The sequence below is a fragment of the Schistocerca nitens genome, chromosome 3 (assembly GCF_023898315.1).
Source record: "Schistocerca nitens isolate TAMUIC-IGC-003100 chromosome 3, iqSchNite1.1, whole genome shotgun sequence".
NCBI lineage: Eukaryota > Metazoa > Arthropoda > Insecta > Orthoptera > Acrididae > Schistocerca > Schistocerca nitens.
In genome coordinates, this window is record NC_064616.1 from 767283847 (window position 1) to 767310055 (window position 26209).

The following is a 26209-nucleotide window of genomic DNA, read 5'->3' on the forward strand; positions in this document are numbered from 1 at the left end:
GATTTTGACAGTAGTTTCATGGATCACTTCTGCTACCCTTCTTGAAGACAGAGATGACCTGTGCATTCTCTCAACAAGTGGGCGAGATTTTTTGTTCAAGTGATCTATGGTATACTATGGCAGAAATGAGAGCTACTTCAACGGTTAATTCAGTGTAGTATCTGAGAGGTATTATATCGGACCCTGGAACCTTGTTTACTTGCAACTATTTTTGAACGCCTTGCATCTAATATCTGTATCCCTATCTTTGCAGTGGTGCGAGAACTAAACTGAGGTACTGCAAGTGTACCTTCTTTCTAAGCGAACATTTGAAAATGGAGTTCAGCGTTTCTGCTTTCACTTTGATTCACTCAGTTTCGGTTTCTCTGTCATTCATGAATGTCTTTACACGATGACGTATATATGCAGATTGAAGCGACAAATGAAAATTTGTACCAAGGCCAGCATTCTAACATGGGCTTGGTATAAATTATCATTCGTCGCTTCAGTCAGCATATATACATAATATATGATTGAGTCTTGAAAAGGTCTCTGGAGCCATATAGCTTCATTTGACTAGTCTTTACACTAATTTTGTTACCGTTAATGTCCTTTACAAACAAACAAAATTTCTTTGGGTTTTGTCAGAGATCTTTTGATGAGATTCAGCAACGATGAGCACAGGACTTTGCGTATTACCATTTTGAGATCCAAATGCGTTTCATTCAGCGTTGTAGCCCTATGACGCTATACAGTAATAGTTGTCTATTTAGAAGTTTCTTAACAGTGTATATCATGAATTATCCTTTCCATTATGAACTGTTCTACTAGGTACGTATATATCCAGCGCTTGGTCTACTACTCTTGAGCCACTAACGAACATAGTATTTACAATCTCCAAACAAACTTATCTTTCCATAACGTATTCTTTACCATTTGCAAGGCTCATATAGCTCAATATTTGAGACTGCTGGAGTACACTATTGAGGAAACGTGTAGATTAACATGTTATAAATTGTACTCTGATTCAGATTTGTATGGTTGGTTGGATGATTTGGGGGAGGGTACCAAGCAGCGGGGTCAATCAGTCCCTTGTGTGGGTAGTTAGCTGTTACGCGATGTTGACTTCTGGTAAAACGATGCCTACTTAATAGAGAGAACATAATGTTTTCATCCCGCTCTTACTGACGAAATGTCTTATAAAGGCAGAAATGAAACTGTAGTTAACAAAGCTTCGTGTAGATATATTTAAAAGGCCACCTTTTGCAGTAATATCTTTGAATGCATATTATTGCATATATTTCTCTGGTGTATTTTGGTGTCGTCAGTAGAGATGGGCAAACTGAAACACGTAACTGTTTCAAAACAAATGAAACAGTACACTGTAATGTTTCGATACGCTGTTTCGAAACAGTGAAACAGTATGTGTTTTGTAATCTAATAAACCTACACATTTTATCATCTTGAATGTCTACTGTATGTCCATATAAACACAAATGAGGTGCGAGAGCGCTGATCATATCGCAGAAAGTATGAAACTATCACTTAGGCGTCTTGGCAGTTTCGTATTTCCTGCAGCAAATTCGCTGCTTTCGTGTTATGTGATTTTCATACTTTTCAATTGGCTGAGGACAGCCATAGCTGAAGATAGAAGAACCACCACGAACGGAACTGCAGAAACAACGGATATGCTACGGGGATTCCCACATTCCGTTAGTATGGGTAATATACCCATCCTGCTAATTTCCGTGCATACAAAGGGAATCATTGTGTATAATAAGCACAGTCACTATAGACTCACAAATAATGCCAAATAATTCGAATAAATAACAAAATGTAACAGAAAAATTTTTTGTCTTTCAAGGTGTTTAGAACCGTTACTAAAAATTCACCATGCTTCCCAGCACTTCCCGTTCACCATTACACTATCAGTGATATGTCAAACAGATTGTTTGTAATTATACCTACATCATATTTATGTATATGTCTAACAACTGTCACTCTACGCCTTTTTTTATTCAAAATGTTGTAGGCTTACTTGCGTTTCTTAATATGATTACTGTACATGAACAGAGAAGCGTATGTTATAAAAAAAGTGTAATTTAACTGAATGATTTTCACATGTTTATTATTTTGAATGTGAATGGTATGCGTTTTTTTATTGTTTGGTTAGTGTTCATAAAGCAGATGTTACGCCATTTCGGAATAGGACAGTCAGCTAGAAACGAAGCTTTATTTTCGGATATCTTAAGCTTCATGCTATTGCTTGTCAAAAAGATTTCGACACTCTTGAAAGTGTTTCACGAAGTAGTGCGTTGTGTTTCAGTACCTGTGCCGAGCCCGAATCTCATCCGACACGGAGCGGAATGAAACATCACTGTTCCGATACAATTAGTCCGTTCCAAGAACAGGTGGACTGAAACAGTCTTATTTTGAAACAACGATACAGTTTCTGTGTCTGGCTCGAGATCGAATCTGGTCGGGTTATCCGAGACAGGGGCGGAATGAAACACCACTGTTTCGAAACAGTGAACCACAGCCGTTCCGAAACACTGAAACAATTCCACGTATCGATACACTGTATCGAAACGTAGAAACAGTGGCCAAGTCTAGTGTCGTGGTTTAAAAACAAATACTTTATAGTGAGTGCGTGTAAAAAGTATTTTGATCGTATGTGCTTGCATTTAGTGGAATTAGTATGACCCCGTAACAGTAAATGTGTGTTAACATCATTGTTACATGACTAACTGGAATGTATGAACAACAGCATGCTGACAATTCATCAGACGAAGAAACTTTCGAGGAGGACGCGTCGCTTTCTAATCCTCTGCTTAAAACGGAAGAAGCGAGTTTTTGCATGAGATGTTCAGAAGGCAAGAGTAGTAGACACTTGTGTGTGAGCGTCAATAACGTATGTGCTTCGAGCGCGGAAGACACGAATGACAAAAATCTTGTTAGTAGCAGACGCCCCATTTGTAACATAATTGTTATTATTCCCTAGTTGTCATTTGTTTGTAACAGAGGGTCATATGAGTAACGTCGTTCAAAATTATTTACATACTAAATCCACTGAGTTGGATAGCATGTTTCATCAAGCCACGTAATTTCGTAGTCCGTTCGTGACCTACTTGTCAACATACACTTACGTCCGCATTAACATTACTCTGTACTCAGAAGTCATTGTGTATATAGTGAGTGATTTGCATGATAGTAATATGTAATGACACTGGACGTAAATTTAACAGCTACATACACAATATCAATATTTGCATTCGCTGACTCCTAATGCATCTTGCAGTGGAATGTGGCTCTGTAGAACATTAGTACACATTAATTAAATGATGATAATATGGCATTTGCATGTTAGTTTTACTTGGCACACACTTCGTTTTTGGATGTAATGTTGCAAACGTGGTTTAACTTAAGAGAACTAAGTCATCAGAGAGTTTAATTCAGTGACAGAAATGTCTCAATTGCCTTAGGAAATGTATTGCTTGACATAGCATTCATTTGGATGCAGACACATTGTTGTAATGCCTGGCGGACCTTGGCAGCTGAACTTTCAGAAAGGCAGGAGTTGTGTAATGAGTGTACATTAGGCACATGCTCATATTGTGTTTCTTGAGGCAATATGAAGTTATAAGTATATTGATCAGTAAAAACTTTATTTTTGAGTAACTTATTACATAAATTCTACTGTAGGACAGCAAGGTGGCTTTCGTGACACATACAAATCAACCAATATTGAAATAGCTGCTAAGGATCTTCCAGGTTGTTTCATGGGACATCCTTAGAGGTTCTCCTGGATCCATGGAGTCTTGTCAACTCTGCAGAATAGGGAACACCTCTAAAGATGTCCAATGCTACGTTGGACAAAATGTCAGAATTGAAAAAGTTCCAACCTGGAAGCTGCACCAGTGATTATGACAATCATTGCATGGTTATATTGAACCTCTTTCTCAGTATTGTGTCAACCACTGAAGATGGCTATGTGTTGCCACCTGTGAAGCTAACTTCATTCTCAGAGCAGTTCAGTAGAACACTGTCTCCAGTTGCGAATGGGAGAAAGTGACTTGTGTACCTTGTTTAGTCTGTGAGTGTGGCTCACAGGGTCATTTCAAGCTTAGAGCATGTCTGCATAGTCACTTTACAGTAAGAAAGGTTGTCTGTGTGGCAAGTTGTCCATCAAACTGGTACATATCACAGTGACAGCATTTGAATATTCCACTGCTTTGTGGCACCCAAAACATTGTAGGTTTACCTTGTAGTGGTTGCACATTGTAAAAAAGATCATTCAGTGACTGTTATCTACAAATTATGACTGGTGGGTATATTGAGCAAGATGCAACAGAACTATGTGCTGCCTTACTGGAGGCATATGGGAAAGCTGTGCCAACCTGGACAGTATGCAACTGTCTTCATACAATTAATATAGCTTCTAGGCATCCGTTCTAAGTATCATTAGATGCCCCTAGTGCTGTCATTCGTAAATAAGGTGAACAAGGAACACCTAGAACGGGCCCTGGATCAATGACACCATGTTTGTTCCACTGGCAATTGTGTTAGTCTGGCACCTGTTGAACATCATAGAAGTTTATGGAGGCATTCAGGTTTGAGTGCAGTTCTCTGACACACAAACCCACAGGTACAGCAAGGAGGGATCAGTCATGTTTTGAGCGTGTATCATGTACAGATGTTGGATATTGTAATTGCTCTTTAGAGTATTCTGGGGGTTGTGCAGTGTTTGTTCAGGGTCCTCCAATCTATTTTCCAGCCATGCTGTTGACATTTTGGCAATGGATTCATCTTTCAAGATAAGACGTGATCACAACACATCCATCTCATCACCACATTTCTCCAGGGAGAATAAATGAAAAAGCCTATAGAATCTGCTGTCATGAACCCAATTGAGCGTGCTTGGAACCAGTTGTAATGTGCAATGCATTGTCACAGGAACTGTCTTCACATTAAATGGCCTCAGGAGGACCATAATCAAAGAATGGCAATATATCAACAACCTTGTAGACAGTATGCCTACAAGGACAAGGGCCAATCTTGTTACAATGCATGAGATGTAGCAACTCAGTATTGAACATTACTCGGCAGCAGATTTTTATTTCATAGATGTGCAAAGGTATGCACATTCAAACGTACTGATATTTATTTGTTTTTACAGTGAAGATATTTATTTTAGACTCATAAGGCTCTCTCTTTCATTCTCTACTCCAGTTGAATCATAGCCCATACATATTCAGAGATATGCGATAGATGTATATATTTTAAGGAATTTATTTTGAACTTTTAGATTCTGGGAAAGTTGGTACAGATCTTATACCTCCCCACATAATGTGAGGTATTTTCTGTTTTAAAATATTTACATCTATGCTAAAAGTTTTCCATATATTGCCTGGTTAACTTAATGTTGGTATGTGAAAGCTTATTACATGTAGAACTTCCAAGTGTCATCGTAACTGCCGTCTGCTTCACATCTCCTGTTCAGCAAGCTACATAAATTTAAGTATTAACTGTGTTTTTCTTACTAGTCACTTCTTTTTCTGTGTGTTTTTGCTTTTAGGAAGCTTTAATTTTCAAGTAATAGTAATAGTGTTCCATAGATTTCGTGTTTGTTTTGAATACAGTCCAGAGACAGATAGTGCTTATTTTCATTGTTTCCAACAAGAAGTGTCTAGTAAGTGCAGTTTAGTCAGCTATCAGCCGCCTTTACTGAATTAGCAGTCTAGTTAAAAGTTGATTACTTAACTCTCTACAGTAAATTGTTGATTTCTTAGGATGGATAGGATGTGTGACTGCTGTGTACGGACGCAGGAGGAGCTGGCCTCTGTTCGCGAACAGCTGAACGTGCTGATGGCCATGGTCAGCCGTCTTCAGGCTGCCTCGGAGTGTAGCAGCAGTGGGGAGTCTGGTGCGTCGCATGGCACACCCCAGGTGTTGCATGCTTCACCCACGGTCCCTGCTGTTGAGACATCTTCGCAGGTACTGGTCGTGGTTGGGCCATCCTCTCCCCAAGGGGAGGCGGAGGATCAATGTGGAGGCTGGCCATGTGGCATCGCCGGCTCTGCCTGTGAGTAGACATGTGGCTGCTCCTTCAGTGTGGTCCGAGCAGGCACACGGGGGGAAAGGTTTTTAGTGGTTGGGAGCTCCAATGTTAGGCGGGTGATGGAGCCCCTTAAGGAAATAGTGGAATGGTCGGAATTGTGTGATTGGATTGTAGAGTTCCTTGATAACAGAACGCAGCATGTCATTCTCAATGGAGAGAAGTCTTCTGAAGTAAGAGTGATTTCGGGTGTGCCACAGAGGAGTGTCATAGGACCGTTGCTATTCACAATGTATATATAAATGACCTTGTGGATAACATCGGAAGTTCACAGAGGCTATTTGCGGATGATGCTGTTGTATATCGAGAGGTTGTAACAATGGAAAATTGTACTGAAATGCAGGAGGATCTGCAACAAATTGACGCATGGTGCAGGGACTGGCAATTGAATCTAAGTGTAGACAAGTGTAATGTGCTGTGAATACATAGAAAGAAAGATCCTTTATCATTTAGCTATAATATAGCAGGTCAGCAACTGGAAGCAGTTAATTCCCTAAATTATCTGGTAGTAGGCATTAGGAGTGATTTAAAATGGAATGACCATATACAATTAATCGTCGGTAAAGCAGATGCCAGACTGAGATTCATTGGAAGAGTCCTAAGGAAATGCTGTCTGAAAACAAAGGAAGTAGGTTACAGTACACTTGTTCACCAACTGCTTGAATACTGCTCACCAGTGTGGGATCCGTACTAGATAGGGTTGATAAAAGAGATAGAGAAGATCCAACGGAGAGCAGCACGCTTCGTTATAGGATCATTTAGTAATCGCGAAAGCGTTAAGATTATAGATAAACTCCAGTGGAAGACTCTGCAGGAGAGACGCTCAGTAGCTCTGTATGGGCTTTTGTTAAAGTTTCGAGAACATACCTTCACCGAGGAGTCAAGCAGTATATTGCTCCCTCCTATATATATCTCATGAAGAGACCATGGGGATAAAATCAGAGAGATTAGAGCCCACACAGAGGCATACCGACAGTCTTTCTTTCCACGAACAATACAAGACTGGAATAGAAAGCAGAACTAATAGAGGTACTCAAAGTACCCTCTGCCACACACCATCAGGTGGCTTGCGGAGTATAGATGTAGGTGTAGATGGATGTAGATATTTCAGCTGATCTGATTTGTATGATACAAATCATCTTAGCCATCTTAAAATGAGAAAGTAAAATTGTTCATATATCTGCTCATTTGTGACTGTTTTTAAGTGTAGAACTGAGACAATATTAATAAAGGCACAAATGATATGCTGTATATATGATGTTTTATGGTAGCTTCATAACTGATAAGAATTGGGTCATGAATTCTGTATGTATCAGTTATAGATATTAAGCACACCAGCAATGAGTACAATCATGCAATTAAATTTAATATAACTCACAGACTGTTAAGAATATCCAGGCATATAGAATAGGTTCTCAGACATGTGAGGGGCTCAGATACTTATTACATAATAGAACCAAGTATGTTGTCCTGGGCAGCGAGTGTTCATCAGGGACAAGTGTATTGTCAGGAGTGCCCAGGAAAGTGTGACAGGACCGCTCTTATTCTCCGTATACATAAATGATCTGATGGATAGTGTGAGCAGCAACCTGTTACAGTTTGCTGGTATTGTTGTGGTGTGTGGGAAGGTATCATTCTTGAGTGACTGTAGGAGGATATGAGATGATATAGACAAAGTTTCTAGTTGGTGTGGTGGATGACAGCTTCTAAATGTAGAAAAATGTAAGTTAATGAGTAGGAAAAATAAATCTGTGTTGTTCAAAAACAGTATTAGTGATGTGCAGCTTGACACAATTATGTTGATAAAATTATATAGGCATTATATTGCAAAGTGATATGAAATGGAATGAACTTGTAAGGTTGGTACTAAAAAGGTGAAGGGTCGATTTCAGTTTACTGGGAGAATTCTAGGAAAGTTTAGCTAACCTATAAAGGAGAAAAGCACATAGAACACCACTGCAACTAAATCTTGAGTACTGCTTAAGAGTTTGGGGTCCCCGCCAGGTCTCTTTAAAGGATGTCATGGTAATTCAGAGGCATGCTGTTATATTTGATACCAGGAGGTACAGCCAACACATGAGTATTTCAAAGATGCTTTGTGAACTCAAATGGGTATCTATGGAGGGAAGACAATGTTCTTTTTGTGAAAAGACAGATGGTCAAATTTAGATAACCGACATTTGCAGCTGGCTGCAGAACTATTCTACTGCCACCAATGTACACTTTGTGTTAGGACTGCAAAGACGAGATCAGAGAATTTCACACTTATACCGAGGCATATAGACAGTCGTTTTTCCCGTGCTCCATTTGCAAGTGTAATGGGAAAGGGAATGACAAGTAGTGGTACAAAGTATCCTCTGTTATTCACCATATGGTGGCTTACAGAGTATGTAGGTACATCTAGGTAATTTGACAAAGTCTCTTGCAGCAGATGACAACATCTTAGACAGAAACATATGCCATAGACCACAGCTAAATCTCACAATTAAGGTGTCACAATGGAAATAAACACTGGCCACAAAAACCTGTGTGGCACCACAACATTGGTATAAAAGCTTCACAGGACTGTAACAGTGTGTGTCCGCAGATATTTTAGAAGCACATTTTCTCCTCTCTTCTTCTGGTGTAGTGCTAGTGTGTCAATTCATTTTCTTATATGCTGTCATTTGAATAATGGTAAAAGTCACTGCAAGAAATGTAACAGTTGCTTGGCCCTGTTTGATGGATGGCTCTTCACTGCCCACTGCATTGGAGCATAATCTTGCTTATATGTATGAATGGTTCCAAAGTGATCGCCAAGATTTTTCGAAGGTAAAAATTAAACTGTCCTTAAAAAAAGAAATGAAGAATGTGCTTCCTGAAAATCATACACAGTCCTGCAGATTGAATTGTTGTTGGTGACAAGAAAAGCTTCTATTGTATCTGCATGCTGTCAAGAACTTTTATCTACACACATTTTTATTTACAAAGGACTGGAAACCAATTTTCTGGCCCATTTCTTGAAACTAGGCATCCTGGGCAAAAGGTCTGTGTATGTTTACTAAAGTACAGTGATTGTGGTTTTGTTTTGAGCAAGAGGGGTCATATTTTGAGAGATTTACAGAAGCACAAAAGTTAATATAGATGTATGATACTCAAGTGTCTCCTGACAAAAATGCTTATAAATGTTCATCATCATTACAAAATAATGTTACTCCATTGTTCATTATTTGTCAGATAACAAATTTACAGTTGTTCATAACACATTTATCACAATTCTGAATATTCAGTATTTCAAAGTAAATTTTAAACAGTTTACATAAAGTTTTCAAAGAATCCAGGTTTAGTTTAAGTGAGGTTTTTGTGCTCTCAGGAGAGTGTATTGTGATGCTTCTTGTAGTGCAGCTCTACGTTTCTTAATCTCAACACACTGTGGCCTAATAGCTCATCTCAGTTATCCACACTATGCTTGATCATACTGTGCAGGCACATTAAGGGCTTCTCAAAAAAAATTCAAGTAATAATGTCCTGCTATTTGTTCTTCCAGATTAGTGGGATCTATGAAAATATCACTGATTTTGTCATCACACATTAACTGAGAAATAAACTTGGAAGTTTGGTATTGCTGTGTCATGTGGGTTGTCCTGTAACTGCCTATTGTTATGACATGTTAATATTGATCCCTTCCTGTATAAATATGAGCTCATAAGTAAATAGTGTTAACAGTAGAACATCAGTGACATTTAACCAACAACATACTTCATGTTGCAACCTACCTCCTTCAGTGTACTGAAAACTGTGGAAAACACTTTGTGATCTGAAACACAAGAAGTTACTCTATGTTGATGGTTTTCATCTACAGCAGCAAAAGCATTTTCAAAGTGGACATTGTAAACATAAACCATATCCATCTATTCCACATAGTGGAGGGGTGTAATTTTATTTTCAACTTCTACCAACAATTACCTGTTGTTACATTAACTCTTAAAGAAACCATCTTAAGTTTTGTAGGAAGTTTATTCACTGATGACTACTTTTGGGCAGCTTGTCTGTTAAAAAATCATCCTGAAGAAAAAATACAGTAAATGTTACAATATGCAGTAGCGAAGGCAAAATAAAATTCCAGTACTGTCCAAAGGTAGATAACATACCATGTACATAAGTCTTGTATTACAACCAGACTTGTGTTGTTGTTGTTGTTGTTGTTGTGGTCTTCGGTCCTGAGACTGGTTTCGTGCAGCTCTCCATGATACTCGATGCTGCGCAAGCTGCTTCATCTCCCAGTACGTACTGCAGCCTACATCCTTCTGAATCTGGTTAGTGTATTCATCTCTTGGTCTCCCTCTATGATTTTTACCCTCCACGCTGCCCTCCAATACTAAATTGGTGATCCCTTGATGCCTCAGAATACGTCCTACCAACCGATCCCTTCTTCTAGTCAAGTTGTGCCACAAACTCCTCTTCTCCCCAATTCTATTCAATACCTCCTCATTAGTTATGTGATGTACCCATCTAATCTTCAGCATTCTTCTGTAGCACCACATTTCGAAAGCTCCTATTCTTTTCTCGTCCAAACTATTTATCATCCACGTTTCACTTCCATACACATACTTCCAGAAACGACTTCCTGACACTTAAATCTATACTCTGTTAACAAATTTCTCTTCTTGAGAAACGCTTTCCATGCCATTGCCAGTCTACATTTTATATCCTCTCTACTTCGACCATCATCAGTTATTTTGCTCCCCAAATAGCAAAACTCCTTTTCTACTTTAAGTGTCTCATTTCCTAATCCAATTCCCTCAGCATAACCCAATTTAATTTGACTACATTCCATTATCCTCGTTTTGCTTTTGTTGATGTTCATCTTATATCCTCCTTTCAAGACACTGTCCATTCCGTTCAGCTGCTCTTCCAGGTCCTTTGATGTGTCTGACAGAATTACAATGTCATCGGCAAACCTCAAAGTTTTTATTTCTTCTCCATGGATTTTAATACCTACTACAAATTTTTCTTTTGTTTCCTTCACTGCTTGCTCAATATACAGATCGAATAACATCGGGGAGAGGCTACAACCCTGTCTCACCCACTTCCCAACCCCTGCTTCCCTTTCATGACCCTCGACTCTTATAACTGCCATCTGGTTTCTGTACAAATTGTAAATAGCCTTTTGCTCCTTGTATTTTACCCCTGCCACCTTCAGAATTTGAAAGAATATTCCAATCAACATTGTCAAAAGCTTTCTCTAAGTCCACAATTGCTAGAAACGTAGGTTTGCTTTTCCTTAATCTAGCTTCTAAGATAAGTCATAGGGTCAGTATTGCCTCATGTGTTCCAGTATTTCTACTGAATCCAAACTGATCTTCCCCGAGGTCAACTTCTACCAGTTTTTCCGTTCGTCTGTAAAGAATTAGCGTTAGTATTTTGCAGCCGGGACTTATTAAACTGATAGTTCGGTAATTTTCACATCTGTTAACACCTGCTTTCTTTGGGATTGGAATTATTATATTCTTATATTTCACCTGTCTCATACATCTTGCTCACCAGATGGTAGAGTTTTGTCAGGTCAGGCTCTCCCAAGGCTGTCAGTAGTTCTAATGGAATGTTGTCTACTCCTGGGGCCTTGTTTCGACTTAGGTTTTTCAGTGCTCTGTCAAACTCTTCACACTGTATCATATCTCCCATTTCATCTTCATCTACATCCTCTTTCATTTCCATAATATTGTCCTCAAGTACATCGCCCTTGTATAGACCCTCTATGTACTCCTTCCACCTTTCTGCTTTCCCTTCTTTGCTTAGAACTGGGTTTCCATCTGAGCTCTTGATATTCATACAAGTGGTTCTCTTTTCTACAAAGGTCTCTTTAATTTTCCTGTAGGCAGTATCTATCTTACCCCTAGTGAGATAAGCCTCTACATCCTTAAATTTGTCCTCTAGCCATCCCTGCTTAGCAATTTTGTACTTCCTGTCAATCTCATTTTTGAGACATTTGTAATCCTTTTTGCCTGCTTCATTTACTGCATTTTTATATTTTCTCCTTTCATCAGTTAAATTCAATATTTTTTCTGTTACCCAAGGATTTTTACGAGCCCTCGTCTTTTTACCTACTTGATAGATTGTGGTCAGAGTCCACATTTGCCCCTGGAAATGTCTTACAATTTAAAACCTGGTTCCTAAATCTCTGTCTTACCATTATATAATCTCTCTGATACCTTCTAGGATCTCCAGGCTTCTTCCATGTATACAACCTTCTTTCATGATTCTTGAACCAAGTGTTAGCTATGATTAAGTTATGCTCTGTTGAAAATTCTACCAGACTGCTTCCTCTTTCATTTCTTACCCCCAACCCATATTCACCTACCACGTTTCCTTCTCTTCCTTTTCCTACCATCGAATTCCAGTCACCCATGACTATTAAATTTTTGTCTCCCTTCACTATCTGAATAATTTTGTTTTTTCTCATCATACATTTCTTCAATTTCTTCGTCATCTGCAGAGCTAGTTGGCATATAAACTTGTACTACTGTAGTAGGCGTGGGCTTCATGTCTATCTTGGCCGCAATAAGGTGTTCACTATGCTACTTGTAGTAGCTTACCCACACTTCTATTTTTTTAATTCATTATTGAACCTACTCCTGCATTACCCCTATTTGATTTTGTATTTATAACCCTGTATTCACCTGACCAAAAGTCTTGTTCCTCCTGCCACCGAACTTCACTAATTCCCACTATATTTAACTTTAACCTATCCATTTCCCTTTTTAAATTTTCTAACCTACCTACCTGATTAAGGGATCTGACATTCCATGCTCTGATCCAAGAATGCCAGTTTTCTTTCTCCTGATAATGACGTCCTCTTGAGTAGTCCCCGCCCAGAGATCCGAATGAGGGACTATTTTACCTCCGGAATATTTCACCCAAGAGGACGCAATCATCATTTAACCATACAGTAAAGCTGCATGCCCTCAGGAAAAATTACGGCTGTAGTGTCCCCTTGCTTTCAGCCATTGGCGATACCAACACAGCAAGGCTGTCTTGGTTAGTGTTACAAGGCCAGATCAGTCAGTCATCCAGACTGCTGCCCCTGCAACTACTGAAAAGGCTGCTGCCCCTCTTCAGGAACCACACATTTGTCTGGCCTCTCAACAGATACCCCTCCATTGTGGTTGCACCTACGGTACAGCTGTCTGTATCGCAAGCCTCTGCACCAATGGCAAGGTCTATGGTTCATGGGGGCCACAAAATATGTAGATGTTGCATCAACATATGAACATTGTTGTATGTCAGAATGTAAACCTATACAGAGGAGTACCTCCAGTGACCATGTAAACTAGTCGGAGGCCACTAGTGGCAGTAAACATCAAAGAATTGGGGTACTTTATCGTAACACAATTACAGTTTCCAAAATCATTGATAAAGTACAATCTCAACAAGTTGCATAGAGTCTATGTGATAAAACGTTATAGAATTAAAGAATAAATGTACATCAGGTACACTGACAGCGCACAGTGTACTCTTAAAACTATCACACTGGGAAACAAGGTAACACTTTATGGCGGATCAACTACAATATGAACAGATTAACGAATCGTAGCCTGATGTAAGGCATTTGTATAATGTAGGCATGGTGTTTCACACTATACAAAACGGCATGGATGCAGTTACATTCTTCACGTACATCAAATATAAATGGAACAATATTCCATCTTGACTACAGAAGTTAAATATACAAAATGGTAAAATTAAGGGTTATGGTAGCCCTTGCACAATAGGGTTTGTTTGTTTGTATGTTTGACGGAGATAACAAGTAATCTTTGCTGAAGCATTGTTCTTACAGTACAAAACATGGAGACAAAAAATTGCATTGCTACTGTTGAAGCAGAATGCAAAAATTACTGAGAGTTACAAAGGAGTATAACTGCAGACTAAGACATTTACATAAAAAGCATTGTATGCTGCACGGCAGCGTTTTTTTAATACACTATACAATAAAGCGGTATATGTTAATACTGTAAACCTTCTATGTGTCCAAACATATGTGGAGAGATAACATAACAGAAGGGGAGGGGATGACAATATCATATACAATACATATGGTTAAGCAAAGTCGCACACAGCCGTACAATGTAGTTACAGATGTGCACCTTTGCATTATCTGGGTTTCAGTGTATTCTACCGTTTCAGTTTATTATATAATGTTTTATAAAAAATACTGCTGTGTGGCATACAATACTTTTATGCAGATTTCATAGTCTGGTATTATACTCCTTTGTAACCCCAGTAATTTTTGCAGTTCTGCTTCAACAGTCTTTTGCTACTACCTGTGTCCCGAATTGTGCGCATGGTCGACAGGGTTAAGCACAGATTTGACATGGCTAATTTTAAGGGGTGGCCAGATCCCCTTCCTGCCGCCACCCCATACCCCCTTGGGACGGCAATAGTGTACCCCAGCTGTCTGCGTCTAGTGTAACCATGAAAGAGTGCGAACGTTTTTCAAATGTCTGCAAGGCATGTAACTGAGACAGTATGTGGGGACCAGCCCGGTATTCACCTAGTGGGATGTGGAAAACTGCCTAAAAACCGTATCCAGGCTGGCCGGCACACCGGCCCTCGTCTTCAGTCCACCAGGTGGATTTGATCTGGGGCCGGCGCGCCTATCAGAGTCCAGGAAGCAGCGTATTAGCGCTCTCGGCTAACGTGGCGGGTTGTTCCGCTTCAACAGTAGCTTCGTAATTTTATGTCTTAACAGTACTGTTAGTGTAACGCTTCCACTTAGATGACTCTTATCTTTGTCAAACATACAAACCCTTTTGTACAAGTGCTACAATAACCCTTCTTTTTATTTTTATAATTTTCTCATTTCATGTACTTACTTCTGTAGTTAGAATGATATTTTGTTGTGTTTATGTTTGATATTAATGAAGAACATAACTACAACTGTGCAAGTTTGTATAATATGGGACATCACACCCACACAATACAAACACCTTACATCAGTCTATGTTTTGTTAATCTGTTTCTAGTGTAGCTGATCTGCCATAAAGCCTTCCCTTGTGTGACAGTTTTAGAGTACACCACGTGTGGCATCAGATTACCTAATGTTCATTCATTTTTATATCTTATAACATTTTATTGTGTAGACTCTTCGCAATTTGTTAATATTGTACTTTACCAATTATTTTGTAAACTTCAGTTATTTTAGTATAAAGCCCCCAATCCATTGATATGTGCCGCCACTAGCGGCCTCCGGCCTAGCTTATATGTTCACTGGAGGTACTCCTCAGTATCAGTTTACATTCTGACATACGGCAATGTTCACATGCTGACACTACGTGGTACTGATCACACACTTTTACTTTTCTCCTTTGTGATCAGTGGAAGTCGACTGGCTTTGTGGCACTCTGGAATGTTTATGCTCAGTGGCAGCCTTAACTGTGAAACAGAAATGTGTGCTGTAACAATAAGTAACAGTTATGAATGCAGAGTTTATCCATGTGCAGTGTTATGCATACTGATTGTTAATATCATTTACAGAAATGAGCGGATAGGCTATACCTGGACATGCTACCAACTGGCCATGATCTTTTGTATCACTTTGCGACACATTAATCCATTCCATATTCATATCTTTTATAAGCTATAAGCTGGCTACTGTGGCAGAAGGAGGCGGAGCTTTTCTCAGCAGTGTATGTGCTGTGAGCTAGTCGCAAGCTTCCACTCCCAGGATCCTCTGCTCAGGGACCAAGTAAAAGTGTGCAATCAGTTTAGTGCAGTGTGATTCTTCAGTTTCTCCTGGCGTAGTTTTTGCTCGAACAGTCCACATGTATAGAGCTCATTGGACACTATGGACCGGCAGTACACCTGTGGACTGTTAGAGCAGTATAGTGCAATGTTTAAATGTTTTGTAGCCTGTAATGCACATCTAGTTGTAACACAAGACTTGCATACAATGGTATGTTACGTACCTTTGGACAGTGTTGGAATTTTATAATGTCTCTATTATGATTTATTGTAACATCTATTGTTTTTTCCTCTGGATGATTTGATAATGGATGAACTGCCCGAAACTAGCCATCAGGAAATAAATAAAATTCCAGCATAACTGAAGACAGTTTAACAGTTTTATAATAACATGAAAGTTGCTGACCTGTTAAATTCCACCATGCTGGAGATACAGAGTAACCTGTTATTTCCCTCTGATGAGTTTGTAATCAGTCAAACTCGTTTATTCAAAACAAACAACAGTTGATGTGAATTTGATTGCAGAGTTTCATGGCAGAAAAGATATTCTGATCACACACGTACAAAGCAAAGAATAGGCCAATAGCCTGACAAAATAAAAGTCCCACATCAATAGTGGAAAAAGATATAAATTAAATGTGTTCTGACTTAGACATATTTGGAATAGAGCATATTTCTGCGTGATTTTTGCTTTCATTGATGTCCTAGAATATTGATCATTCGTTTGGGTCACCCTCTAGTGGCCAGTAAATACAAGCTGATAAACAACTACACCTCTCATGACATGTAATTTATTATTTCCAACCAATACTACACCCATTACTAAAGATGTTTGCATTTAACTCATTGTAGTTACTGTGAATGCCTGTGTAATGTGCCAATACCTGTATATTTTGCCCCCTCTGGAGCGTATGTTAACAACAACTTGGTAATGACTGTATGTGGTCTTACATTCTGGATGCCAAGATGTACCAGTACTTGTTTCACCAGAAGTCAGGCATGGAAGTGGAACATTTTGTTTCTTCTTCCATTATTTAAGCAGAAAATCTTGCAAACATAATCTTATCAAATCCATAACTGACTTTGAAGTGTAAATTCATGTCAGAGGTCCGTCACAGCTTTATCGTGGCTGTGGCAGAAAGGTATAGGCCCAGAATTTCAGAACATAATTATGTTCTTGATGCATGCCCAAAAAATAGCACACCATTTAATCGTCCAAGAAAATTTTAAGAGTCGCAGTTGTTACCCGTTAGCAGTACAAAGCAAAAGCAATTCCAGAGAGATATTCATTCAATTCAGACTTTATTTTGAATACTCCATGTGAGTCCTGTTAAGATATTTCTTGCCCTGAATAATTCTTGCAGTTATGCTGTACAATATTTAAGTGTATGAAACTCCAAAGTTTCAGATAAATGTAAATGCAACAGGAAGGTGAAAATTTATGGATGGTGCCTGTTACAGAATTGATATACAGTGTAAGACAAAAAGAAAGATGATGCTCCATGAAGGAATTATCCAAATGGGATGGAAATCAGTAGATGTCATGTTAATGTACAGACAAACAAATGATACAATTTCAGAAAAAATGGATGATTCATCCAAGAGGAAGTGTGTCACAAATTGAGCAAGTCAGTGATGTGTTCGTCCATCTCTGGCCCTTTTGCAAGCAGTTATTCGACTTGGCATTGATAGTTAGAGTTGTTGGATGCCCTCCTGAGAGCTATTATGTCAAATTCTACCCAATTGGCATGTTAGATCATCAAAATACTGAGATGGTTGGAGGGCCATGCTTGTAAAGTTCCAGTTGACGAGAGATCCAGTGACCTTCTTGACCAAGGTAGGGTTTGGCAAACGTGTAGACATGCAGTAGAAATCCTTGCCATTTGTGGAAGGGCATCTTGGTGATATGTAAGCCCATGATGGCTTGCCGTGAAGGGCAACAAAACAGGGCATTAAATATTATTGACATACTGTTGTGCTGTAAGAGTACTGCAAATGACAATCAAAGAGATCCTGCTATGAAATGAAGTGGCACCCTAGAGCATCACTCCTTGTTGTTGGGCTTGTGGCGGGTGACAGTCAGGTTGGTACCCACCACCGTCTCGGGCATATCCTGGCATATTTTCTCTGATCTTCGGGTATCAGCTTGTGACTCACCATTGAAGACAATTTTACTTCAGTCAGGGAGATTCCAGACCAGAGATGTCTGGAGACACTGTGGGCAGCAGTGGGATAACAACCTGACTGTTGCCCACCATACGGCCTGACAACTGGGAATCATGGTGTGGGGTGCCATTATGTTTCATAGCAGGATCCCTTTGGTTGTCATCCACAGCACTCTTACAGGACAGCACATTTCATAGCAAAACCCTTTTCCTTGTCATCCACAGCACTCATACGGCACAGCGGTATGTTGAAAATATTCGACGCCTTGTTTCATTGCCCTTCATGGCAAGCCATCCTGGGCTTACATTTCAGTAAGATGGTGCATGCCTGCACACGGTTAGTTTCTTCAGCCAGTCTTCATGCTTGACAAACTCTACCATGTCCAACAAGGTTGCCAATCTCTCCCCAGTTGACAATGTTTGGAACAGTATGGGCAAGGCCCTCCAACCAGCTTTGGATTTGTTGATCTAAAATGCCAATTGGTCAGAATTTGACACGATTTCCCTCAGTAAGGCATCCAACAGCTCTATCCGTCAATGCCAAACTGAATATGTGCTTGCACAAGGGCCAGAGCTGGATTAACATGCTATTGACTTGCTCAATTTGTCAAGCTCTTTCTCTTGAGTAAATCATCCAAGTTTTCTGAAATTGTAATCATTTGTTTGTGTGTACATGTACTTCACATATACTGATTTCCATCCCATTGAGATAATTTCTTCATCATGTGTCGTACTTTTTGTTTTTGTTGTATGTGAGGTTTGTTTTTTAGTGGCTGCTTTCACTAAACTGGCTATAGCTCTGTTCTCTTATTTTCAGTTTTCTAATGGCGACAGCAACATCACAACATTCACACCTTGTGAGACAACACACTGTCATCATGTTTCATCGCAACCTTATACTTCATCAGAATGCAGGAAACTGTTGTTGGCTACTGGCATGTGCGTTGTCTTCATGGTAAGTAGTGAATTTGTTAAGGGACTGCATCTTCATTTCTACAATATCCTGTATCTGTATTTTTTATTCAGAGCAACAAGTTCTTCTTTACGTCTGCTGCTGCCAGTCAGATAATAACATAGTAGTAGAATATAATGAGGTGATAAAAATTATGGGATAGTGATATGCACACATACAGATGCTGGTCATATCGTGTACACAAGGTATAACAGGGCAGTGCATTGGGAGAGCTGTTGTTAGTACTCAGGTAATTCATGTGGAAAGGTTTCTGGCGTGATTATGGCAGCATGATGGGAATTAACAAACTTTGAACATGGAATTGCAGTTGAAGCTAGACTTGAGGGATATTCCATCTTGGACATCGTTCGGGAATTCATTATTTCGAGAGTCTACAGAGAATACCAGATTTGAAGCATTACCTCTCACCATGGACAACACAGTGGCAAACAGCCGTCACTTAACAACTGAGAGCAGCGGAATTTGCGTAGAGTTGTCAGTGCTAACAGAAAGCAACACTGTGTGAATTAACCGCAGAAATCAATGTGGGACGCATTACGAATGTATCCGTTAGGACAGTGCCACGAAATTTGGCGTTCATGGGCTATGGCAGCAGATGACTGATGTGAGTGCCATTGCTGACAGCATGACATTTGCAGCAGTACCTCTCCTGGGCTCAAATGGTTGGACCCTGAATGACTGCAAAAATGTGACCTGGTCAGACAAGTCCCAATTTCAGTCCAGAGCTGATGGTAGGGTTAGAGTGTGGTGCAGATTCCATGAAGGCATAGACCCAGGTTGTCAGTAAGGCACTGTGCAAGCTGGTGGTGGCTCCATAATGATGTGGACTGTGTTTACATGCACCTTGTTGAATCCATGCCACACTGAGTTGCTGCACTATGCCAGGTAAAAGGAGATCCAACACAATATTAGGAATTATCCCATGATTTTTGCCACGTCAGCATATAGAATTCTCTCATTGTTTGCTAACCAGTTGAGGTAACCACAGCATTAGATCCTTTTGCAAGGCCATGAACATTTTATTTTGCGACCCATATAGATATTAAACTTCCTGGCAATAAGATATAGATATTGACAAATATTCTGTATTTAATGGCCTCAATCTTGATAACACCATAAATATTTAAAAGAATGGTGGTTATTGTAAAATCTATGTCTACATGTGGAATGGACTGTATTGATTTCAGTACCGGTATATAAAACGCTGGTGTTAACCGTGCAGTGTAAAGTGTTGCGGTGAGTAACTGAAGCACATTTTGCCCATGAGATTTCGCAACATATGCGCAAGTGGGCACATACGAGCGAGTGCGCATGGCCATATGCACTGAGCACTCAGCACTGTCATTAGATAAGGTAGTATTTGCCATCTTCAACCATTTCCACCAAGCTGTGTGAAGTTCATTCTCTCCCTCCCTCCCTCCCTCCCTCCCTCCCTCCCTCCATCACACATCCCAGACATGTGAGACTTGCCCAAGTGCCTGTAATCCTCTAGTTCAGTTTCTTGTATGCTCAAGGAACATATCCACTTTCCTTCCCCATCTCTACTAAATCCGAGCTTGTGCTCCATCTTGTATGATTTTATTGTCCAAGGGGCTTGAAACCTTAATCTTTCTTCCTAGCTTAGTGCTTCTATTGTGTTTCAATTAAGACTTGAGAAGTAAGACCAAGATATCACCCAATTGCAGCTATCACCGAAACTCCAAATGCTCTTTCTGCTGGCTTTTGTTCTGGCGCATGCAGCCTTTTCTGATACAGTTGGTTACATCTTTATAGTATAGCCAAATGCAGGAGCATGGACAGGAAGAAAAAAGAAAGTACAGTGACCTTTTTATATGGCTGTAAAATCCAGATTGTATTCTGATTGTAAGACAAATTTTATCTGTACTCAATGTGTAGATTGTTCATAAACCAGTTGTACTTGATCACAGTTCTCCAGGTTGAATTGTGAGGTTGTTTTAAAAAATATTGAAGGTAGGAGATGAGGTTCTGGTGAACCTAAAGGTGTGAGGATGGGTCCCGAGTTCGAGTCTCAATCTAGCACACAGATTTAATTCGGCATCAAGGTTCATATCAGTGTAACTCTGCTGCATAGTGAGAATTTCATTCTGGAAACATCCTGCAGGCTGTGGCTAAGCCATGTCTCCACAATATCCTTGCTTCCAGGAGCACTGGTTTTGCAGGTTTCTAGGGGAGCTTCTGTGAAGTTTGGAAGGTAGGAGATTAGGTAGTGGTGGAAGTAAAGCTGCAAAGATGGGTTGTGAGTCAGGCCTGGGTAGCTCAGTTGGTAGAGCACTTGCTCACAAAAGGCAGGGGTCCAGAGTACGAGTCTTAGTCTGGCACACAGTTTTAATTTGCCATGTAGTTTCAGTTTGTTTCATGCTGCCAAAAAGGAGAGGAGAAGCCATATGAGAATTCATACTGTGTGGGATCGAGATAAAAGTGGACAAAGCAAACTCATTAATAAAGAAATAATGTTAAATTTGGAATGTTTCACTCTCTTTATTTCTTATAGTAGGATGTATCATTGATGGCTTGGACTACAGGAACAGAACACACGCCAGTTTGGGAACTGTTGGAGAACAGATATTACCTTCAAGAATTTTCATTTCATATCTTGAGTATTTTAATGACTATAAATGTTAGTCAGAACAATCATATTGAGATTTGTACTGCTCTCAAATAAAGGCTCAGTATTTTATCGTTACACCACCTAAAAGAGGATCTGTTGTTTTTGATGGTATGACTTGTGGATGGATACATTATACTCATTTTGTACAATAATTACTACAAATTAAGCATCGCATTTTATATCAACATGTTTGTTGTAATGGCATTTGATTTTGCAGGTTGCAGAAATAATAGGTGGCTATGCAGCTGGGAGCTTAGCTGTCATGACAGATGCAGTGCATCTTATGTCTGATGTTGTTGCATTCCTTGTGAGTTTATTTGCTATCTGGTTGAGCAGACATTCTCCTACAAGGAAATTTACTTTTGGATTCTTCAGGGCAGGTAAACTTCTCATATACATTATTTGTTCAATCTAAGCAAAAATTCAGAAAACATAGCAATGATCTTCATGTTCCCAAATCATATAGCAAACAGTAAATTGGCAGAAACTATTTTTATCTCTTCTGGATGCACTTCAAAGATTTATATAACAGAATGAACTTTGACATTGCCTGAACCAGGATTAAAGCCTACTAGTTACTGTTGTTTAGTTGCATATTTTCCTTCCTAACTGCCAGTTTTGTTCACCCCATCCCCTATACTAAGAACTCAGAACCAGGTAGGTTAACATATGGCAAGCTAACATTTTTTATCATATAGTGTAGATAAAATTGTCATCTAACAGATAATGTAATAGTTTTCTCCCATTGGAAATATTTGCAGGTTAGACAACAAACACATTCTCTCTGAAGGTACCTCAGTACTACTGATATGTGGCTTGTTGTCTGGAAAAACTATGGTGTTCATAAAGCAGATCACAGCCTTAAACCTATTGTGATATAGAAATGTAGCAGTTTCTGTGTTACAGTTGTATCTGAAGCAGTAATATGAAAATGAATTGTGCCAAAAATTTAATTCCCATGCATTTTGAAACATTTGCACAACTGGTGGTTAACAGGGTCTTCTACTTTTCATTGATTTCTTTTGGCTGTTGACACAAATACATCTGCATATTTGCACATGTTTTTATTGTCTAAAAGGCAATATCAACATCATTTTGAAGGTCATAACAAAATGAGACACAGGGTAACAGTTCAGGGCTCATGAGAGCCATTTTGTAGTTAGAATGCCCATATTCATAGGATGTCTTGAGTTAACACATCACTTTGTTTTTAAAACTGGTAATTGTGACTGTGACCAATTAATCTTAAAGTGAGCCTACAGAATCTTGTGAAACAAAACAAGAAACCGCATCTGCTGATAGTATATCGATAGTCTATATTGACTTTTACATTGTACCTCACAGTTTTTCATACTCATTCACGCCATATGAGCAGGCTAGACAAGAAATAGTGTCTTTTGAGCTCTTAAGGAGACTTGAAAAGTATAGTTTGTGGTGTTTACTGAAGCAGATTCCTGTGATTTGTTAAAACTTCTCCAAAGCAATAGCTGATATCTAATTCAAACAGGCAGGATTGTCGATAATTTCAAATTGTGTGTCGTGTAGTTGTACTTGTCTAATGCAACATGTTAAAATACGGGCTGCAGCAACGCCCTTGCCATAACTGATTCACACTGTATTTGGCTGCATTGTATAGAATTAAAAGTAGTGGTTAGGTAGGACATCACAGAATATCAACATTTATTTTGGTTAAATGGATAATGGTTGCTCACATCAGCACTATATTCCAGCATGAAAAAATCAAATTATATGTTACCCAGAATGTTCATACTTTCTTGGGAACTGAGCATGTACTGACTGCTTCTTCACTCTTCTGAACATTTTTCTAAAATATCACATTGTTTTATTCTGGCTGTTTCATCGTGTCAGCTTATTTTCTTATAGTCTTTGTCCATGTCTAGTATTCTTTCATTCTCATACTTTGGAACTTACTTTGCTCTTTTGTGCATGTTGTTTTTGTCCTGATCTAATTCTGCCCTGAAAACCTATGACAGCCTTAATTTGTGTTTGAAACTTACCTTGTTGTAAATCTGTTTCCTGAAATCACATTTCTTTCAAATCCCTTTTAACCTGTTGAATCCAGTGTAGTTTGTTTCTCTTACTCGCCAGAAATTTTAATATCTGTTGTTTCCCTGCTGTGGTCCTTTCTAAGGACATGTCCATTTAACGTTTTTGTATCGGGCTAATGCAGATTCCCATCAAACTGCACGTTCACCAAGGGGTCTGAAATACAGCAGCCAGCAAGTAGATACAGTTCCTTGTGTCTCTGCAGATGGCACAAGCCAAGAGTACAGTGAGCGTGAGAGTACAATGAGCATGAGCATGCCCTCTAGCGGCATTCTGCCCTTAAATACATGGACATAGTCGCATACTGCTATTTACCTGATATCACTTGTAGCCTTCAGTTCACACCATTTGATACACTGTAGGGTCATTGTTTTGTAGTTCTTGATCTTTTGGTGTTCGCTCTGGACTGATCTTGTACACTTATGACAACATTGCACTGGTTTGGACTCTGTTTCTAACAGCCATTAACTAAGTGAACTTTGTGCTTACCAATCACTTGGAAATGTCATTAGTTCCACAAGCCACTGCTTCACTTCCTGCTGAGTGAAACTAAACTTTTGGTACCTGCACTGAGTACGACAGTAAAAACATATTCCTTCTTTTCTTGATGGTGTTCAACTTTCTCTCTAATTGGGTATATTATTCTTGATTTCACTGTTTGCTGTTCTTTAAGATTTCAATATCCTGCTGTGAGTTTGTGTTAGACAGTTGCTATCCTCCAAAGCAATCTTGTTCTTATTAGATTCAGACTTCCTGCTGTTTATAAGACTTCATAGCAGCCCACTGTCTGGTAATGTCATAATGTTGCATCGATCAAACGAATTCTTTTAAACAAGTTTGGTATTACCTATTGAGCAAAAATATTTTTTGATTTATTCTACATTCATAATGACCATTTCACTTAGGATTTGTTAAACGGACATTACCTTATTTTTTTTTTTTTATAAATATGAGTTATATATGCTTGTTTTATGATGTGTTCTACAACCTTGATGATCTTCTCTTCATGGATCAATGTAACAAAGTGTATCTAATCTAATCTAGTAGATGTTCACAATGAGCTTGTATGCTAAATTCATTGTGTCCACACAGCTGCTTTTTCTGTCAGACTAGTTTCTATCCCTTTGCTTAGGGATTTCTCTATTCATAATGTCATCCATCTAGGAGCTGTCTTGATGTTGGTTATATACATATCTTCTGAGGAGAGATCTGTAAACTTGCTTAGCCTCGTCTATGGAGCTGAGTACTTTTGACTACCACAGTCGTGTCGGACAGTCTGTCTTTGTTTCCTTTTTTCTTGCACCCAAATCAAATTCCATCCATTCCTTTCATTTTTCATATCCATTCCCTGACATTTTATCAAGGATGTAATTAAAGAGTAAGGGGAAGATCCCCCATCTTCCTGCCTGACTCTGGCTTTTATCTTGAAGGACTCTGAAAGCATTCCTCTGAATTTTACATTGGATGTCATGTTTGTTTGGCCTGTTTAATGATTTCCTTAGTGAGTATCCTCATTAATGTGTTTCTTTCTGTATTACTCTATTTAATTGTCTTGTATAATTTTTGCCTTGTGGGTGTTATGAATTTGGAACCTGCACTATAGCAATGCTTTTCCTTTTTTAATTTTTTTATCACAATGATCAGTAAGTTACGGGGAGCCGGAACAATGAAAATGACAAAATTAACGTTTTTTGGTTTTTTCATTGTAAAATTATTTGGAGTTTTCTGAGTAAAACAAATCAAGTTTCACTCTTCTAAGTGAATTCTAAGTGTGTTTTTTATCGTTGCAAAGTTGACGCGTCGTGTAAACGGTTGTAGCGACTTTGTGTGTCACCTCTGACGCCGCTGCTCGCTGGCTGCAAGCAGGGTATCTTTGCGGAATTAGACAGTGTTTTGTTTTCCAGTGTTGTATGGATTTATCTCTGTGACAAGTGACTGTTGCATATCAGTAAACATAAACACTATACCGTGTGTGTTTACTTGTAGAGTTTGCTTTGTATTGTTTAGCTGTTCAATTTTGCGTATTTGACGAATTTTGCTCGTACCTGTTTTACGTATTTGGTTTGTGGATATCAATATGCCCCGTTTCAGCAATCGAGTGCTTAAGAAAAGGCACAATGAGTGGAAGAAGAAATATTTTGTTGTATCGAAGGGAGATGCTGCTCAGACTGCTTCACCGACTACTCCAAATGAATGTGATAGAACTTCTTCCAGCAAGAAACTTTGTGACAGCAGAGAAAAATTTGAAAACTATGAAAGTGACAGTAATTATGTGAATGAAATAATTAACATTTCCTTGCTTTCTAATATTTTGAAACATAATGTATTATGCCAAGTTTGCAAAGAAATAGGACTGGAATTGAAAATAACTTCATACAATGGTTTGGCATGTAAAACGTTATTGAAGTGTAACAAATGTGCTTCAGAAGTTTCATTTTCTAATTCTAACAGTATTCCTCATAGTGGTAATAGTGGAAAGAAGGTGTATGATATAAATTTTAGGCTAGTGTATGGCTTGTGTTGCATTGGCAAGGGCAGTGCTGCAGGGACAATGTTATGTG

General features: G+C 39.0%; 1 protein-coding gene across 6 annotated transcripts in view; it reads left to right on the plus strand.

Moving 5' to 3' along the window:
* Nucleotides 1-2511: 2511 nt before the first annotated feature.
* LOC126248764 (zinc transporter 2-like) overlaps nt 2512-26209 on the plus strand; it is an 82671-nt gene continuing 58973 nt past the window's right edge. For 2 of the 6 annotated variants that reach the window (XR_007545529.1, XR_007545530.1), the window contains exons 1-3: nt 2512-2932; nt 18797-18934; nt 21799-21961. Coding sequence is in view for 4 of the 6 variants with exons in the window: in XM_049950119.1 (XP_049806076.1) it covers nt 2732-2932; nt 18797-18934; nt 21799-21961 (502 nt within the window). In the remaining 2 variants the exon portion in view is untranslated. The remainder of the gene's footprint in view (nt 2933-18796; nt 18935-21798; nt 21962-26209) is intronic. The other 4 variants (XM_049950119.1, XM_049950120.1, XM_049950122.1 and 1 more) reach the window with 4 other exon arrangements.